Here is a 19,880-nt window from a genome sequence, read left to right as displayed (position 1 = left end):
AAATTACATTTCAGAACAAAAATAGGTTGCAGAGTTCTAATTTATTGGAGAGGCCTTATTCGGGGAGCAAGCAGTTACAATTTAGAAGTGAAATACTGACTTAATTTTGATGACATTAAACACATCACATCAAATCAGGGTACTTGAACACTCGCACAGGAAGAACATAAAAACCCCACAAAGAAAGGCCCCAAGTCGAGTACAACTGGAGATTTTCTACTGTTAGCCCATTCTACATATTTATTTCCTTTTATTTATCCATTGATATGACAATGAAATGGAAATAAGCCACATTTAACCATTTGCACTTGCTGTCTTGCTGGCTTATTACCTTAACCCCAGTTTTTTTTAGCCATTTAACATAAATTAGGAATTGCTATCAAACGTAATGATCAAAAGCCTCCATCAAAACCCAATTTGGTGACACCTACATTTATTTCAAATGGTTTAAACTTGAATACAGTTTCTCTTCAGTATCAACACATAAAAAAAAAATCATTTGACCTTCACCTGCCCCCCCCCCCCCCCCCCCACACACACACACAAAAAGAAAAACCAACAGAAAAAGGAAAAAATAAAAACATTGAAAAATATTTACAGAAGCACTTTATGGAACCTGCTATTGTATGCATCTTGGAGTCCTCAAGTTTCGGAGAAAACTGTATTTGTTATTTGACTTTCTACTGTTTCACTTTGCTGTAGCGTCCGGATGCTTTCTGCTATTCAGAGATAGACCTTTCGGGGGATGCATGCTGAAGCCAAAAGAACAACAATTTTAATAACGAGCTGTCACAGAGGCTTATCAGTGGGCTATACATGTTTCAAAAAGGCCAGCGACAAATACTTTGACACCCTGACTCACGTGATGTAGGTGAGGTTGGATATGACTTTTACTTCTAAAAATAAGAGCTGTGAGGCATCCTCTCTTTGTGACATGTAATGAATGCAGGCCATCTGCCTCGCAAACACTGTTGCGCAAAAAGGGAACGTTCTCTTCCTTTTTCAACTAGATTGAACCATTTATATGTTTGTTTTCTTTTCAAATGGGTGTCACAACTTAAAGCTTTTCGTAATTACAAACAATTGTCACGCACAGTGAGTTCTTGCAGTAAGGCATTTCACAAAAACAACACCACACCAGGCCTTTTCTCAGAAATCAGCCCACTCGCTGGGGCCCGGCCAGTCCCATGGGGGACAACAGTGGTGGTGTGACTTTTCATTGGGAGCAGCATGTAAACATCACCTGGATGACTGCTGGTAAGTGTGGTGGGGATTAGTCTGTGTCTGGGTCCATGCAGACCCATTGGGAAATGCTCATCAGGGCTGTAAGGTGTCTGGTTACTGCACGCGCAGTGCACAGATCGCTGGACACTAAATCAGGAGGTAATAATCCTCTGTCGTTTGGTGAGAAAGAGGGACACTCTCTGGTGCCCTCTGCACTGGAGATGGCTCCATGTTGGGAAACTTCAAGTGAGAAGCAACAACGGACTGAACTAAAACTCTGTGTCAGCTCTTTCTAATTTAAATAGACTTATATCCAGTCTCAGCTTTTGAAAAAAAATAATTACCTGGTTTACTCGACACTCGCTTGACATTCCATCAATTCAATTTATTTTAGTAGATCTTGTGATTCCAAAATGGTTACAGTCTGGTTTCCAGTAATGCATTTAGTTTCTCATTTCTTTTCTTTTTCATTTTAATCCATATTGGATTTAATACTGAATATATGCACCGGATTCAATATTCAATTGATTGTAAATCAGACGTGTTGAAAAAGCAGAGTACACATTTTTTGTAGGGAAGATATATTGTTTTGGTTAACATTTTTATCTTATACCAAGAATGTCCTCGGTTTGAGTTCAGGTAAACATTTGGGAGCTTTTCTGTGTGGAGTTTTTGGAGGTTTGATCCAGGTGCTTCCACAGTGACAAAAACTTGCATTTGGGGCAAATGAGCCACTCTTAATATTTTTTTCCCTGTGTGAGTCCTTGTTTGCCATGTGTATAACCACTGTTGGTTATTTTCAGTATGTATTTACAGACAACTGACGTAACAGCAGAAAACTTCCACTTTTGAGCACAAATATATGCAACAGCATTTGTACTGAGTTAATGTGAGATCAATAATTCTTTAAATGAGAGCGCTTCCTCTTTTTACCCTCTCAGCCCTGTAAACTCTCCTGCCTAATTAGCCAAGCACAGCCCTCATTTATATGCAAAAGCTTATTATATTGAGCATCGTGAATCTTCAATTGCCGTGAGAGGAATTCACAACCAGAGCGAGGCGTCTTCCCACAGAGCCAACTCAGACCATTGGGCAAGTCGGCCATAAGTAAATTGAGCCATTTGCTGTTGAAAAGGAGCCCAACAGCCATCTGGCCCCACATGCATGCCATCGCCCTCGTGGTTCCCGTGCCTCCGGACTCTTAAGTTGCTGAGGTCCTCCAGTCATGAGCTCATAGTTTCCACGGGAAATAGCCCGTATTCATTACGACCGACTCAGTGTGCTTTCTTAATTCCGTATTCAAATAATATGGATGAACCTCTTCTGGCCATTTTTGGATTTTTTTTGTTTTCAATTTGTTTTTTCACAAATTCTTCCAGCCGATTCTTTCAAACACAAGTTTTCATTAAACAAATTCAAAGGAATGTCATAATTTAAACATACAATCCTAAGGCCAAACCCAACCCTACATTAATTTCTTTTTGAGGTCATTAACAGAGTTAAACTATTAATTATTTCAACATGTTAGACTGAGTTTTTGTACTAACGATAAAAAAACAAAAAAAAACAAAATCACTGACTTACTTTTGAAACTTGAACATATTAACATTCAGACTTATTTTTAAAACCCATTCATACGATGAGGTATGTTTCAGCTGCTCCCTTCTGGTGTCACCACAGCCGGTCATGTTCGATTTGGCAAACATTTTAGACCGGATATCGTTCCTGAAACAACCTGGGCAAGGGCCCTGCTCAGCGGTGACTCGTCTTCAATGGGAGTAAAACTGGGAAATCCCCAGTTGCAGACTCACTGTCTCAACCCAGAGGCCAATAATAAATTGATTTAGAATTAAATTGTGATTTGCTGTTGAGGAGATTTAGCTTCTGGACCTTTTTTTAGTGACTTGAGGAGGTTTGTTCAAATTGTACAACACCTGAAATTTTTAGCTTATTCTTTAGTTTAACACATCTATAACCCATTAGGTTAATTTCATAAATGTCACATAGGCATGGAAACAGTAATAGGTGTTGACTGAAGGAGGTGAATGAGTAAACTTGGGTCATGCCCGACTGGCACAAGAAATGGTGGAATGTTTAAACACAGACACTTCCCAACTGTTAAATCTTCACATAAACACTCTTTATATTTTCCAGCCAGTGACCTCGGTGACCTAAAATTAAAATACTTCCCGTAGGGCTGTGAATATATAATCCCTTGAGAGGAGGCAAGCCATTTATAGACAGTTTGAGATCTGTGTGTCACTCAGAGATCCGAAGTGAGAGAAGTGTTAATAAATCAGATATGAAATCAGCCACTTCATTAAGGGATGCTGTAGCTGACATTGACCAAGTTATGAAGAGTGCAGCCATGCAGAGGAACAGGCACTAAATGGGCGCCGCAGCTGTCCTGGACACAGCGAGAGCGTGGCAGCTCAGACGGGAGCAGCACAGAGGCTGAGTTTTGAGGATTGGGTTACCTCAGCTGAAGCTTGCGTTCATGGAAAATGAGGTCAGAGGTCAAAGGTTTTTGCATACATGCATCTAATTTTTTGATGCCCGATTGCATAATGAGCATTTCAACCTCCAAGTGGTCATTGAAAAAGCTGGCCCAGTGAATCTTCCTCTTCACCCTCCATTTCCCACTCTGACCAGGTTACAGTGAATCAATTTCAAGGATTTGAGAAAGCTTAAACAATTATAAGTGGAGGACATCAAACAGGTGGACTTACTGGATGCAACCTCTACTCAGGACACAAAGGACAATAGAGTGTTACACTCTCACGTAACTGAATAACCTGAATATGCCCTTTCACATTTATAAAAACAATATCAAATACGTAACATGTGTACTGTGTATAATGTGAGTTATGGGAGCTTCATTTCAACCAAGAAACTGATGCACCTAATGTGCATTATATTAAGACCCTATTATGTCACATATGCCTCATGAAGCCCTTCAGTAGCATTAAGGGGATCATAGGTTTTAAGCTCAAACCTGGTCTGCTTCCTCCAGTGTAACATTCAGAATGACTCCTGAACACGCATTGTAAGAGGAATACAAATTGACTCTAACTCTATATAATAAATAACTCTAACTCTAGCTATTCATTCTAAAGTCAATTAGTTCAAAGACATGCTATTTGAATTGAGGTCAAGCTTATTTCAGACACCAATTCACAGAATAAATTAGCTTTATTCCTCCTGGAGGGAAACCAGAGGCCATTGAGATGTGCTTTAAACTATTAACATCATATCATATATAAGTGGTTTGTTGTGTGTCAACTGAATAGGCCATGCTTAATTTTAAGAAAAATACATTCAAACAGCCTTCAATTTATTATACAGCGTGGCATTTAAACATCTCTCATCTCATTAATCTTCACCCTCCCTTCCTTTCAGCCTTCATAAGTTATGAATAAATGGAGAGAATTTTAACTGAATCACAACCTGGGGATTTATTGTATAACAGAGCATCCAATATGATTGCATTTCTGACTGTTTTGTCAATGGAGTCAAACAGAAAGATGTCCTCTTTGATGAAATGTGGATTTTTATAATGACCAAAACCAGATGTTGTGGAGTTGAAACTGAATCTGGATTTATAATGGGACAACTTCCAATGCACCATGACTGAGAAATGTGGGCTTTTTGGAAAAAACAATATGTATCAATGGTAAAGACAAAACTCACCACCTTTTTTTTAAAAAAAAAAAGTAAAATGTAGAAATGATGCAAGAAAAGTTTTCAGGTATTATGCATTTTTTTTTTATTTTAATTTTTTCTTGCCATGACATGACATGTGACTTTCACCTACAAGGTGTTTATTTGGCTGCTCTCTTTTTAAAGGGCTTGTCACATCAAGTCACAGCAGCTTGCTCAGTTGCACTGACTGAGCTGGTTTTATTATGTCACACACTCTTCCCTCAACTGGTATCCAGAATACAGTACCCCACACTCAAGGTCAGGACGTATCCCATACGTTATTTCCTATATTCTAAACACAGTTTCTCTACATCACTTTATTTGTTTTGAAAAAAAAAAATAATTGTGATCATTTTATAATAGAATTTCTGCTCAACGTAGCAATTGACTTAATAGAATAAACACAACCTTTGTGTATCTGTCAGTGCATTTCATGGATTACAGACTTTAAACAATAACAACAATAATGACAAAACAGCATAGAAAATACAAGCAAGAGAGATCAAACCTCACTTGTTTACATCCCAACAGCTGAATGCAAAGACTGTGACAGCTGATAGTGACCCAGACTGATGAGCAGGCAGACTCGCCACAGCAAAACGTTGCGACACTCATGGTTTGCTTATTTCATTTCTTTTTAATGTCAAGAATTTAAATGAGTATTTCTGTATTAATATTTTTTACACACTGAACTACTATTTCCACAAGATGTGACTATTGCATTTGACTTTGGAGTTCAGAATTCCACTTTGAAATAAAACTTCAGAATGTCCCAAATAATTTATAATGTTAAACAATTACAGATTAGAATTTATTTTTAACAAATATACACAATATATTTTTTTTTATAGCTTTTTAACATGGCCTCATCAAACAGTTTGGCTACATTGGGTTGTTTTACATGTCGAACTGACTGACGTATATCATGCATAAACTGCTTGCAGAGTCTCAGGCCCTGTTTACACGTCTACGTTTCATGTGATAACACCTAATTCCTTAAAAAAAAGAGTGTGTTTACATTGCAGCAGTGGACACACAGACAAGTGAAACACCCACACGTGGTATTGGAAGATGGCTCATATAAAATAGAATCCAGAGGTCACGATATGGACAGTTTGCACTTTCAGAAAGGATCTTTGTTATGATTGGAAGTATTTGTTACTGAAGAGCAAAGATTTAACAGAAACAACTAAACTGTTTCAGTCTCTAATATGTTGTCTGTTCTTGTCCTTGACGATGTGAGGAGCCCACATATTCATCTACGATTGACAAAAAAGAGTCACTCAAGTTTTGCCATCAAAAAAAATTCTTCTGTGTTTGTAGATCTTTTTTTTTTTAAGTATATAGCCACTCGTATCATTAACCTGCATCATGAAGGAAGATGAGTTCTGCATGATGACCACATCGCTGCATCTAAGGGCCATAAACAGCACTGGCTTCATAAGGCCAAGTCAAATACAGAATATTCCCAGAATGCATTTCACAGGGGTCGTTATGCTAATTTTAGCACAGCAGCCAATGGCGGTCCAGAAGTTGTGGTCCAGATACAGGAGGAGCTGGATCAGGTTACGGTGAGACACGCACACCCTACGTGCAGCTGTAGGAGGCGGCGGACCTCAGGACTGCTCGGGCCTGGTTCATCTGATCTATCGCTCCTGACATATGCGCATATAGCCGAGCCCTTTGAGTTACAACACTAGAAACACTATTGATCATGTGACAGCATTACTCTCGGGGGGGGTGGGGGGGGGGGGTGGGGGGGGGGGGGGGGGGGCATGCCTCCTTGTAATAGCAATCCTATATGGCCTCACACATCATAACTTTGGGGAACAGTAGTAAATCCAACCTGACACAGCGTTGCATCTGAAGGCAGCACAGGACCATCCTTGGTCAAAGTGTTCTGAAGAGACTCAGAGGAATGCAATCCAAGTGTGCTCCTATTCTTGGGCGGCTTGAAACACTGTTTTGTAGCAAAGACTCAGGCTGAAATAGGGGCTGGGTGAATTTGCAGTTTCGCCTTTTCATCACTTGTATCCAAATATGAAAGCCTCTGCAAGTTGTCTGGCCATAGTTTATTAATAGTCTTATTTCTAACAATTCCGGGTAACTCACACTTGATATTCACATGACACTGTATCAGCCTCTGTATGTCTGAAAACTGCAGCTCAGAAAATGCTGTTCCCACCTGTCAAGTCCAACATCCTGGTTAAGTAATGTGATTAATAAACCATGAGTCGACTGAGACACGTCTCTATCCTCAGTGCTGGAGTGAACTTTCATTTTGGCACCCCGGAGCTGAAGCCATATCCATTCATAGATGCGTGTGTGAACCGCGCCACAGAGGCCAAGATCATTCAGTGTATAAGCACTCGGCAGCCCCAGGGAATGGTGCAAACCCTCGGAAATACTGCACCGCGCAACAGTGCCACACATACTCACATTCATAGAGACTTAGCACAATGGCAGCAGTGAGACAAAGCTCAGAGGTGTTGGAGGAGGACAGATCAGACAGTTCTCTGAAATCCGCACACGCGCACTCACGGTTTCACGCGCAAAGCTGCCGGTTAGCAGAAAAGCAAGCCTTCATCTGCAGCCCAATCTATACATTAGTCTGAGCTAATAATGGAGATGAAAGCATGTGAGTTGGTGGCAGGCTGTTGGCGTTAGCTCGGGTGTCAGGTGTTAGAGATTCCCACATGGATTTGATCGGCTGTTTGCCGTTCCTAAGAACTTCCTGTCAAAAAGTAGATCCCCCATAATCCAGACTGTTGACAGCAGTTGCCGTGAACTGAGTGAACCTGACGTATACCAGCCGCTCTCAAATTTAAATCCAGTGCACTGCCTATATTGTTCACTCAGCTTGTCCCCCATTCACCTGCCAGCGGGTTAAAAACTGGTATCTGAAACATGTCAGGATTTCAGCAACAGTGGAAATGATGACAGCGCACTTCTGACATCAATGAAAGGAGTTGGAAACTCTTGGATGAGAGAAAAACTTTCGACCCATGGACATGAAAAAAAAAAACCTTATAGCTTTTCTTGTCTGTAAAATATCTGCTCAAACACATTCAATTCACGTGTGCACAACCACATCCTTTGCGTTATCTAGGGCAGGTTCACTCAATGTTTCCGGTATCAAAGTGAACAGAATCTCTTGTGTCATCAGGACATGCCAATACTTCCTTACTTTTTTTTTAAAATGTACTTGTAACATTTAAAGTGTGAAGAATAAAGGGAATCAAGGTTTCACTAGACCTCATGTTTAATTACTGAAGCTTGAAGCATTAATAGTACTGCATGTATAAGATGTGCTTCATGATGCCTTTTAGAATCTTTTATAATAACCTGAAAAAACCCTTACATAAAAGTAGAATATGTAAACAAGTGTTGAGTTGCACTTCAGGGCCTTTCTGTGTGGAGTTTGCATGTTCTCACTGATCATGGGTTTTCTCTCACAGTCCAAAAAGAAACTCTTTGCTGTGAAATGGTGACACTGAATTGCCTGTAGGTGTGAATGTGAGAGTGTCTCTGTCTCTGTGGATCCTGTGATGTCCTTGTCTTCACCTATCGTCGGTTTGGGTGGACTCCAGCGCACGACCACCCGCAGTTGGATAAAGTGGCACAGACGGTGGATGGATTTAACTCAGAGATGAACGCTATAAATGCTACTGACAGAAAGGCAGCGGACCTCTGCCAAACTACAGGACCTGTTACAGATTTAAACTTGCGCAGGCAATGTTCTTACAGGATGTTCACGGTTCAAACTGTTTTTGTGAGCAAAATGTCACTTGAGGTGTCCTTGTTCACATGAGCTCAGCAGACTGTATCCTATCCATGCATAGATATGCATTTCCACATAGCGCGCACACATTTTTAATGAGAACATAATCTATTTAGAGATTGACCTGATAAACATATGTGGTGTACTGAGACCTTGAATAACTTCATGTTACATCATTCAATTAATTGTTGGATAATGGAAACTGAAACCGCAGGCATCTGATGTGGCGGTAACAGTGAAAGCCCTTCTCACATTAAAAGGAGATCACAACCAGATGGCACCAAGTTTCCATGCAGCGCTGCCTGAAGTCTACCCTCTAGTGGCTTATATGGAAAATTTCTGAATCTTATACAACAAGCATGAGCTCAATATCAACACTCTGCAGTCCACAAAGACCCCTCTTCCTTTTCAGATTTTACACCCTGCCTCTATTGTTACCAGTGGAACGGCGCAGGCTTGAAAGCCTTTTCCTTTAGACTCACACCAGACATCCTTTCTTTCTCTCTTTTGTGTGTGTAAGTAACAATTTGTTCTGTGAAACAGAAAAACACTTTACAAAACTGTTTTATTTTCTCCTCGAGGGAAAAGCAAGTCAATTTACAGCGCGAAACCTTTCACCAATGTTTTACATGTATATTGAAAAATATATTATAGACACAGACTTTAAAAAAAACAAAAAACATCAGTCAGCACAAACAATCCAGCTGCATTACCAAGCTTGATAAATAAAGCGTTTGTTTGTCAGAAGTCTGGTGACAGGCCATGCTTTTATTCTTCAGGTTCGGCAGCAGCATCAGTGGTAACGCTGTTGTCCACCTCGTATGTGTGTTCACCGCCGGCGGTTTGGTCACCCTGTGTACTGTGGTCACCTTCGTGGTCAGCATCGTGATTTAGCTGGGCATATTCCACTGACACCTGGAGAGGGGAAATATGTCATTTATGAAGATTTTTGATTACACTACAGATGGAAATCAAACACAGCACTGAATGAAAAGAGTTTGGAGATTATGCAAACTAGAGCAGGCACTGTGCTACAGCTGTCAGAAATGATCCATTATTCCAATATTATCTGATGATGGGATGAATCATGAAGCACTGTTTAGTGATATAGTCGTGAATTGTTAAGATATTATTATTATTATTACTGAATTGTTAAGATGCTTACTCTAGGTTAGAGAGATAGTTAGATAGTGAGATAGGTTAATTAGAAATAACTGTGTTACACAATATGGCAGAAATTACAGAGAAATAGATATGTTATATCAGGTTAGCTCATAATAAAATCAGGTTTTCATTTCCAAACTGTGTCAGGGTTCGAGTAGAGGCTCCTTTCTGGAGTTTGCGTGTTTCATACGTGGGTTTACATAAATGTGAATTTAATGAGTGACACTAAATGACTCATAGGTGTGGATGTGGGTGTGTCTCTCTATGTTTGCCCTGTAATGTACTGGTAATCTGTACAGGCTGTAACCTGCCTATATCTATTTTCTGAAAGAACAGAAATAACCAGTAGAATATCAATCAGAGATCGACATCTCAGCTTTATAGCTACTTTAGCCACATTTCAGATCATACCCTTCAAAAAAGTGGCATATCACTTAAAAAAAAAAAAAAAAAAATCTTCCAAGGTACTTCTGAAAAAGTTAAGAATGCCCAAAAAAGTGCGCATCTGGCAGTACATTAGTAGTCCCCAAACACACAGCCAAAGTTATAATGAACTGTTTGTTCATGAGAAGAAAAGTAGGTAATCCTGGTACAGATGCTATGGACCCACCCAGAAGAGCTCCCTTCTCCACAGACAACAGGGGGAGTTTCTAAGTCCACGAAAGAACTGTGTGGAGTTTTTCAAGCTGATGTGAGTAGCCTACTAACCATTTACCCAAAATAATTTAATCAGACGCTACTCCATCCCGTAATCTACGAGATAATGCACCTTTATTTCGTCCACCTTTGGAAAAGCTCCCAGAGAGCCACAGAAGAAATGACAGTGCTGTTTTTATTAGTTAAGTACCACTCATTCCCCTGATGAGTGGACTGAGTGATGTGTGAAATCATTGGAGTGGCCCATTAATTAATTAGAATAAATGTTATGGACGTGTGTCATTAGAATATAATTAGCGGCAAATAATGAAATCATTTCCAGGACATTTCCCACATAATTGCTGCTATATTGTCATGACATTTATTCAGGAGCATAATACTATAAGATAGTGATTTGCATACAACACTTTCAGTAACCTGTCTAGACGCATTAAAAACGGACTCCACAGGATTTCTTTCTGGTGTACTATGAACAGATCTATGAGTGTGTGCGTGTGTGTGGGTGCGCATGTAGCCTTATGAACATGGACTGTACGCATGCTGTGACACAACTTACACCATCAGCCAGCTCTGGAACACCTGTTAAAACAAAACCAGGGACAAGCTCAGGAAACAAAAGGAGTCGGACGATTAAAGGAGGGCTTGTGTAGTCATCAACACTCCCATGAAACCACTCTCCTCACAGGAAGCAGGGAGCTTATCACATCACAAACACCCATATTCGTGTTGCCGCTAATAAAGGCTGCGCCCACAAGAAAGTCTCTTCTACATAAAAATACGCTTAATTTTCATGGCTTCTGCTGCATCATTGCGTGACATCAACTTTTAACCGTTGTTATGTTATTAGCACCCCATGTGCGAACAATGCAGTGGAGTTTCTCCCGAGTGTATCAAACAATCAACTGTTGCTCACTTTGTCTTAACGGATGCAGACTCTGTTTAGCTCTGTTGTTAGAACAGGAAGGTCTCTCTGACGAAAGCAGGAAGTGGACACCTGGCGGCAGGGCCTTCTCTTTTAATGGGACATTCTTCTGCTAACAATGCTGATGTGTATAGTTGGAGTTGATCCTGTTTCCTGTTGCCCCCCCCCCCCAAATACCAGTGACCTGATTTCTGTCTCTGTGTAAAAGGGATTAGCATTGTGGAGCAGGATGTTGGTCATACCTTGCTGAGAGTTCCGTACTTCACTGTACACAGTGTCTGTGCCTTGTTTCACTGGAGCTACTATGAAAGAAATAATATGCAATTATTTTAGAGTGTGAATTGATATTGATGTACAGATTTGTCATTTCGTGAAGCAATAAAGTCTCACCTCTGTTGGGATCTGTCTGTGTGGTCTGCACCTCGGTGTACTGCGGCTCTGGCTTTTCTGCTGCGATCGCACTATTCTGGTCATCAGACTCTGAGGAGCCGCACAGTTTCACACAAACTCTATACTTATTCAATGCTTTACAATGAATCCTCTGGTAATGTTACAGTGCAAATCGATGCATTTCAAAGCATATTAGTCAGATGATTCTATATCCTCTTGTAAAGAAAATCATTAAGGTATGAAATGTAATAATTCATGCAAAACCCTTTGGTACTCTAAAATGTCAAAACCAAGAAATAATCCAAATCAACAAATGAGGGACTGCAAAACTACAGCCTTGTTGGTGTCAATCTGTTAAAAACAGCCTAAAAAGCATCAGTAAGACACATTTTTGTACTGGAGAGGATCATCCTTCAATATAAATAAACTGACAATTTGAGTTAATCCACATCCATCATCATCCAGCTGTAAATACTCACTAAGTGCTTCAAACAAATTAATCCACAGTTACAAGCTAATACACGATTCGAAGTCATGCAGCCTCATTAAAAAGAAAAGATTGTGTTATTGTGAAGTGTCCTTCCATTGTCGGACAAATGGATTAGTGAAAGATGTAATGCAAATTGCGATTTTTGATCTTTTTATGGGATGAAATTACAAATAAAATTACATTTGTCCACGTACCTGAACCTGATACATGTTCACTCCAAATGCTTTTTCCCATCATGCCTGGAGTAACTGTGTGAGACACACATATTATGAACAATCTTCAGTGTTACTGAACCGTAATGGACACTTGAAGTTAGCTTCAATATATGAGAACTTACCGTTCGCAGCCTCATTGACCTCGGCCTGGGTGAGGCTCAGGCGCTCTGCTTTGGTACTGGCTGACTTCCTGAGACAAAGTCAACAAAACGCACAATCAACTGTGGGCGTCAATCTCGTGTAACGTTTCATGACTTCACTGATCTTTGATTAACAAACACAAGCGATCTGACTTACACCGACAGCTTGCCAGTTTTTTTCCTCTTAAAATGAAGGAGACGTCGTCTGAAGGCAACAACGAGGATCAAAGCCAGTATGAACAGGATGCAGACGACTACGATCAGGCCTTTCTTCCAGCCAGCCAACTTTACTGCAGAATACATAAAAAAATAATGAACTAATAGAATTAATTAATTCATAAATGTACTCAGAACATCAAAGTTTTCATGTTGAAGTAGGCAAAGTTTCAAGTGTAATAAGGTTCAATAAAGAAGTTCTAGGAATGTTTCTGCTGTGCAGTGTGTCATGTAAGCGAGTTCCTGTGCGCCGGCATGCCAGGAAGTCAATACTAAATATTACACATGTATGAGCACATTTGAGATTGTACCATAGACCTCACGCTCTATACTCAGGCCTAAATGTGGAGGATCGCCACTGGTGACAGGAACTGAAATACATCTGAGACTAAGCAGGTATCTTCAAAGCAGAAAAAGTGCTGATGCTCTTCAAGAATGAAGCCGGGAGTACAATCAATACCAAGGTTGTTGTTTTCTGAAACATTCACAGAGCTGTCACCTTTAAATTGACCCCCGATGGGTCAGACAATCAATATCAGACACAGAAATAACATTTTACATTTCTTCTTTTTCCGAGAGATGAAGCTGAATTTAATGCGACGCAGCTGCAGTGTACAGGAAGTCAGGGTTCACAGAAAGCATCTCAACCCTGGCAGCTGCATGAAAAGATCACTTAGAACAGGATAGTGGCTATACAGAATTCAGATACGTTTTTTGCCCAACATTTTGCTTACATCATGCCAGATGCCTCCTATAACTTACAAATATTCATGTATTTATTCAAACTTTGCTGCAAAAAATGACATTTGCCACAGTCATTACAGCTGATGCTTTTTGTCTTCTACTGTGATGAATGATGAGTCGACAAAACAAACACAGACCTCGAGATGCGCTGTTTTTGAAACCTGGAGAAGAAAAATTTAGTTTTGCCTATTATTATTTGGCACTCTCTCTCACTTGCTTTCTTGCTGTCATATTGGGATTTCTTTGACGCCTCCAAAAAAAAATCTACAGGGCATGTGATCACACTGAAAACACACACGAACCCACTTAAGGTAAAATGTACCTCCGATCATGACAGCTGGACTCTGTCTGGTTTCCTTGGCCTGGTTTGTTACCACGCAGTAGTACTCTCCTCCATGATCTCCTCTGACATTGTGTATGCTGTAGGATCGTTGCAGCTTGTTCGATAACTGTGAGTCAAGGGCTTCTTTTTTCTCCTTGTGGTACCAGGTGAAGTTGATGGGAGGACTGCCTTTCTGGACGGAGCAGATCAGCGTCATGTTGTGTCCCTCGGAGATGTCGCCCACACCGGGATAAATGGTCAACGCTGGCTCAGAGACGGGCTCTGCACAAAAGCGAGTGTGTTAGGCCAGCAGTTCAATATGTCGTACATCACGTTGTTGATCGAATTGCCAACTCACCTATGATGATCGTTGACCGCAGCAGCTGCTGTCCTAATCCTACCATGGGAGGCTTGCGTGGACTGTTCTTTGCGTGGCAAACAAAATTGTTCAGGTCTGTGCTCTTGAAGATGGCTGCAATGTTAAAGACGGCCTCTTCTTCTGGCCTGCTCACGACTTTTTGCTGAGTCAGCCTGTTCGGGCCGTGCAGGGTGTACATAATGGGCAGAGTGCCACTGTCACTGTGACAGCGCAGCTGGAAGGGCTTCCCCAACAGCAGCGTACCCCCCACCGCACTCAGCACGGGTTTTGAAACAGGAACTGGAAGTAAGAGCGACACACAGTTTGATTCGAATTTGTAAACATTATTAATCTCAAATGTGACCAACAGTAGCCTTCTGTACTGCACTAGAATAATGCTTTCAATAGGTCAACAAAAAACATCCCGTGTCTTTACAAACAATAGCAATTTAGTTATGATTCAATGCACTAGATGATTTACCCTTGGCTTTAATGATGAGTGTTGGGCTTTCTTTGATGAATGTGTGATCTGCAGAAGAAGCCTGAGCATTGCAGGTGTAGTTCCCATTCTTATGAGAGTGTGCTACACTGATGTATGTCCCCGCACTGGTGATTTTGACGTTATCTTTGTAGTAGGAGTATCGTATAGTTTCATTGTTGATCTTGTCCGGAACATAGATGGACACAGAGCAGGACATTATGAAGCGGTCTCCTTCAAACAAGTCGCTTGGCTCCACAGTCAAACGTGGCTTCGAGAACAGCTCTGTTGACAGTTTGACAGCAAGAATAAGATATGTTGATGTTATATTTTCATTCATTCATATGTGGGGTTTTAGACATAGAACAAAAGAGCCCTTGCTGTTAAAGGAGACTTGCCTTTGACCGTTATTGTTCGGTAGGATTCTTTCTGCACACTGCCCCACTCTGCCTTGCACATCAGCTCCCCAGAGCCAACTTCTTCAGCAGTGAATTGATGACTGAGCGCTGTAGCTGCAACTTTCTTGAGGATCCTCCTGTCCTTTGTAAGGAACACTTCTATATTTTTCAGAGGACTGCCGACCACTTTACAGACCACGTCAACTATGTCTCCCTCATAGACATCATTGGACGGCAGCACGTTCATGATTGGGGAAATATTGAGAGCTGCAAGAGAAAAACCACAGCAGTCAGACCCACTCATTGTTTAGGCAGTTTGAGCTTTCGTTTGTCTGTTGTAATCTGATTTGTTCACCTCGGATGATCACTTGAATCTCCTCACTGTTGTTGGAACGTCTTGTTCCAGAAACTAAGTGGATCTCATAGTCACAAAAGAGAAAGCAGTCACCAATGTGCTTCAGTCTTAACGTGGTTTCTGTTGAATTTCCAGTGGTCGCCAGCTGCTTCATCTTCTCGGGTTCACCGGTCCTAAATCTCTGGTAAAATCGAAATATGAGGGATCCTTTCTCCTCTGGAGCACTGCAGGTGGCTGTGAACTCCTCATTCTCATAGGGACTTAAATTATTCAGATGCAGGTTGGGGGTTTGTAGTCCTGAGGAGATGAAGACCCAGTGGGAGAGTGAAAAGCACAGCTATTACTTTGCATACTGATGTTCATTGAGATTTATAGCCACAGTACACATTTTTCAGCTGCCGGGTTGTGAGGAATGTATCGCTCTCCGGTGAAAACTGTGCAAACCTTTAATCTAATGACTGTCTAAGGGCTGACGACAGCCACTGTGTTTTTTTGGCTTATGAAATTAGAAGGTTTCAAAAATTAAAGGGATGTTGCATTTTTGCTTTGTATAAATGGTTCAGAGAATATAGATGAAGTTTGCTCCCCCAAAGCTGCTGATACATGAAAAAGTTCCAGGTATATATATTCTATATTTATGTTTTTTTTAAATAAACTGCATTTCAATAAGGCGAGACGCACACATGCACCATTGCATTGCTCAATGTTTCTACATTTTCTTGCAGATATTGTCTCGACTTAACTAGCATTATTTAATAATAATAATAATAATAATAATAACAATAATAATGTTATTGTCACCTGTGATTGCAATGCAAAAGACATGCAGTGTATCCTCTAAATGTTTAATCATATCCATTTAAAAACAACATGATCTTCATGATATTTGACACACTTCAGGCTGTTTAATGTTTGTGGAAGACTGTTGTGTTAAATTGTAGACAGATAAAACTGTCCATAATTTTATTTGGTACTTATTTTGACCCTTGTTAAAATTACAGACAGCAAAGGAAAATTTCATCTTGAGACCTTGGTTGTCTCGAGATGGCCCTGGCTACAGACTTGTTGAATTACTACCTTAACCCAACCTGAACCTTAGATCTTATTATGACCATAAAATATGTCATTGCCGAGAAGTTTACAGATTCCCTTTGGGGACATTCTCTTTGTCCATGACAAGTGTGTCAAGTAAACAGATTTAGGAGCCCACAACAAAAAATAAACAAATGCACTCTTCTGTTCCTCTTTACCTGTGACATCAAGTTTATGGCGGACGCTCGTTTTGCTTTTGTCCTTGACCGTGACTCTGCATTCGTAATTCCCAGAGTCTGCCGCGCGGGCAGGGTTGAGTTCGTACTCGATAGAGTCTTCTGTGGTGGTGGAGGAGTGGATGAGAACATCATCCTGTGTGAGCTGGAACGTGTGTGTCAGGTGAGGGATGTTGTTGTGACTGACGCTGACCTGGCAGCGAACCGTCACCGCTGTCCCGCTCTCAACTGTGCTGCCGGGCAGGATTGTGAGGCCAACAGCATCTATAATGTATGCTGTGGTTCACAGTGTCAATCACACACACACACACACACGCACGCACACACACACACACACACACACACACACACACACACACACACACACACACACACACACACACACACACACACACACACACACACACACAAAGACGGAAAAAAAAACAAAAAAAACAAGCACATAAATTAGAAATAAATAATAAAACACAATACAAGTGTCAGGTGGCAACTGGAGGAAGGCACTCCCCGGTCCACCGTCAGCACAGTAAACATGAGCTACAGAAGGAAGGAAAAAGCCTTAACAAACAGTGTCTGACCCTCTACTTCCCCTGGGGGAGCTGGGTGGATTTATCCCGCCGTTAATGCTCCTTTAGCCACAACAACACACTTTAACCCAAAACACTCACATCCTCAAAGAAGTGCTTCAAAACTGTGAGCCGGACTCAAGCTTTGAGTTTAGATTTTTAGGCCCACACAAATCGACCTTGAGTGTTTAAGGAAGCAGTTTTCTAAACTGATCCGCTTAGTTTTTTTTGTGTGTGTGTAATCAGAAATTAAGTAAACACTATTGTCATTTTGGGATTATACAATTCAAAGGTTCTTTTGGAAATTACAAATGAATAGAACAACTTTAAATATCCTGAATAATGTTTGGAAGAAAATCTTTTACCTTTCTGGTAAATGATTTTCACTTATATGAACATCACTGCTGCATCAGCAATCTCAGATCATTTTACACTGTTTGTTACATTCTCAGTAACTCAGTTCCATCATGCAGCCAAACATCAATGGCTACTATACAAGGTGCTTGAACTGGATCAGGAACAATGTGGAGTTAAGCGTCTTGCTCAATGGCAGGACCAGCTAAGAGATTGAACCATCAACCAAAGCAATAAACTGGAAACTAGATAATTGGGTGGAGCACTGTGTTGACGGATGAAACACATCAAAATGTTACAGAAAACAATTCTAATTTCACAAAATTGCAATCGGCCATAAAGTGGGAACATGAAAAGCAAGAGAAGGGATCCAGAAACTATTGCAAGACCTAAGAAAGTAAAAACTGCAATTAAAAGTTGTGGGGCGCCAGCTGAGGAAACGCTTCTCACAGTGAGAAGCGTTTCCTCTTCACGCCTACTTTATATAGATGCTTTAAACAGATGCAATCGAAATGTTTTCAGATGTAAGTCATATTGCATGTTGTAAATGTATTTATACTCGTAGTATTTTGCATTATCTGCAACACATGCTAGATACTTCATATTCAGGAAGGCAAACATCCTAATGTGTCCACCAGCACTAGTTTGAATACCTTTTTATAACTGAAACGCTTCAGCAGATGTATCACACATTTGTACCACAGATTACTGTAAACACTGCCAACAGTGGTGTACGGACACAGTTAAATCTGCTTCCCTGATTTTCAAACGCTCAGTGATTAATTTTGTTAAAAAAAAACAAAAACAAAAAAACAGAGCAGAAAAATGTAACAACTCAATTTTAAGGAGGATTTGTGCCACACAGTAAATGGGTGGTCTCTACAAACAAGAAGTCAGTATAATCAAGTAGCTTTGGAGGCAGTGGTTGACAGGTTGTGTTGTCTTCGCACCTTGACACAAGCAGCTGGCTGTCTGACCCGTCTTCCAGCCTGTACAACACCAAGCCAAACTAATTGGCTGGTGGCTGGAACTGGCATGATGAAGCCATCACTGTCCCCATCCAACATTTGTTGAGCTAAATGGCAATTCATTCCTTTCACGCGGAATGCCACAACAACGGCCTTGTTAACAACTCAAACAGGGGGGAAAGCCAGAATAAATTTGCATTGCCATTCAAACTGTTTGAATGACGATTAAAAAAAAAGTTCATTCAAACTCACGCTGATGTGGAAGATTACACAGCGTCACCTGTGACAGCCAAAAATAGCTTCAGAGAATTTCTCTTTGGACTTGAAAACATCAAGGAGGCCAGGAGTGCGCAGAACAATGCCCGTTTCCTGCAGAAATAACTCTTTTTGATGTGCTTGGTGAAAATAGTTGTCTTGTCAAAAAATAGGGAGGACTGGATAACCTCAAACTATCGCAATGTTTTAAAGTCTACACGCTCTCAGGCAAGTTATTAAACATGAGTCCAATGCAGGATAGTGGCTTTATACTTACATGATTGCCCTCTGGTGCAATGCCCTGAGACAGACAGAGAGAGAGAGAAAGAGAGAGAGAGAGAGAGAGAGAGAGAGAGAGAGAGAGAGAGAGAGAGAGAGAGAGAGAGAGAGAGAGAAGTAAGAATCAGACTATAAGATTTAAATGGAGGTATATCCTTTATCCTTGAAGAGACATAGCAGTAAGTCCTCACATGTGTGTATGAAGCTGGCGAGAAGCAGGAGCGGCAGCAGGCCGGGGGGTCCGGAGCCCATCCTGAGTGAAAGTGGTTTACCACTGTAGGGTGAAGATACCGCTGCACAAAGAAAAGAAGACAGAGGCCAGCGAGGCCAGTCTGAACAACAGGGGTGGACCTCGTTAGAGGAGAGGTGGAGTGTGTGGAAGTCAAACCCTGTTTAAGGCATTGATGGTGCTGAGGGAGGGGTGTTCCCCGTCTTATCAGCCATACTCGATGTGTTGCTTGACCCTCCAGGAAATGGCTGTTACTTCCTCAGGATCCTGGCATTTACTTGACTGTTTTTATTTGTAGGCGAGAGCGGAGAACTTTTCAACAAAAGGAAGGAACCTTTCAGCCCTCTAACCTCACATCCTCCTCAGTTCTCTCAAGAAGGTGCTTCTGAAATACCACAGCAGCCA

The 19,880-nt window shown here is 40.9% G+C and overlaps 1 protein-coding gene across 2 annotated transcripts; it reads right to left on the bottom strand.

Annotated features, from left to right (window-relative positions):
- Window positions 1-9,253: 9,253 nt before the first annotated feature.
- pecam1a (platelet and endothelial cell adhesion molecule 1a) lies at window positions 9,254-19,599 on the bottom strand. 2 transcript variants are annotated; one of them, XM_080510777.1, is made up of 15 exons: window positions 19,438-19,599; window positions 19,245-19,268; window positions 16,807-17,100; window positions 15,557-15,853; window positions 15,202-15,468; window positions 14,807-15,088; window positions 14,326-14,625; window positions 13,968-14,249; window positions 12,843-12,975; window positions 12,668-12,735; window positions 12,525-12,569; window positions 11,841-11,930; window positions 11,693-11,752; window positions 11,085-11,107; window positions 9,254-9,622 (listed from the first exon to the last, which is right to left on the bottom strand). In XM_080510777.1, exons 1-15 carry the CDS (start codon window positions 19,496-19,498, stop codon window positions 9,476-9,478), a joined length of 2,373 nt encoding a protein of 790 aa, XP_080366903.1. In that variant the 5' UTR covers window positions 19,499-19,599; the 3' UTR covers window positions 9,254-9,475. The 2 variants fall into 2 exon arrangements, with proteins under 2 accessions (XP_080366903.1, XP_080366902.1); XM_080510776.1 differs by having other exon boundaries at window positions 12,525-12,578; window positions 19,438-19,597.
- Window positions 19,600-19,880: the final 281 nt, after the last annotated feature.

This window comes from Blennius ocellaris (genome assembly GCF_963422515.1).
Source record: "Blennius ocellaris genome assembly, chromosome: 16".
Classification (NCBI taxonomy): domain Eukaryota; kingdom Metazoa; phylum Chordata; class Actinopteri; order Blenniiformes; family Blenniidae; genus Blennius; species Blennius ocellaris.
This window is presented reverse-complemented; position numbering and strand designations above follow the sequence as displayed.

Coding starts and splice junctions, on each gene's coding strand:
- pecam1a (XM_080510776.1), bottom strand. CDS start 19,498: ATGGGCTCCGGACCCCCCGGCCTGCTGCCGCTCCTGCTTCTCGCCAGC. Junction 11,931..12,524: donor TGAACATGTATCAGGTTCAG/GTACGTGGACAA, acceptor GCGGCTCCTCAG/AGTCTGATGACCAGAATAGT. Junction 11,108..11,692: donor AGTACGGAACTCTCAGCAAG/GTATGACCAACA, acceptor TTGTTTTAACAG/GTGTTCCAGAGCTGGCTGAT.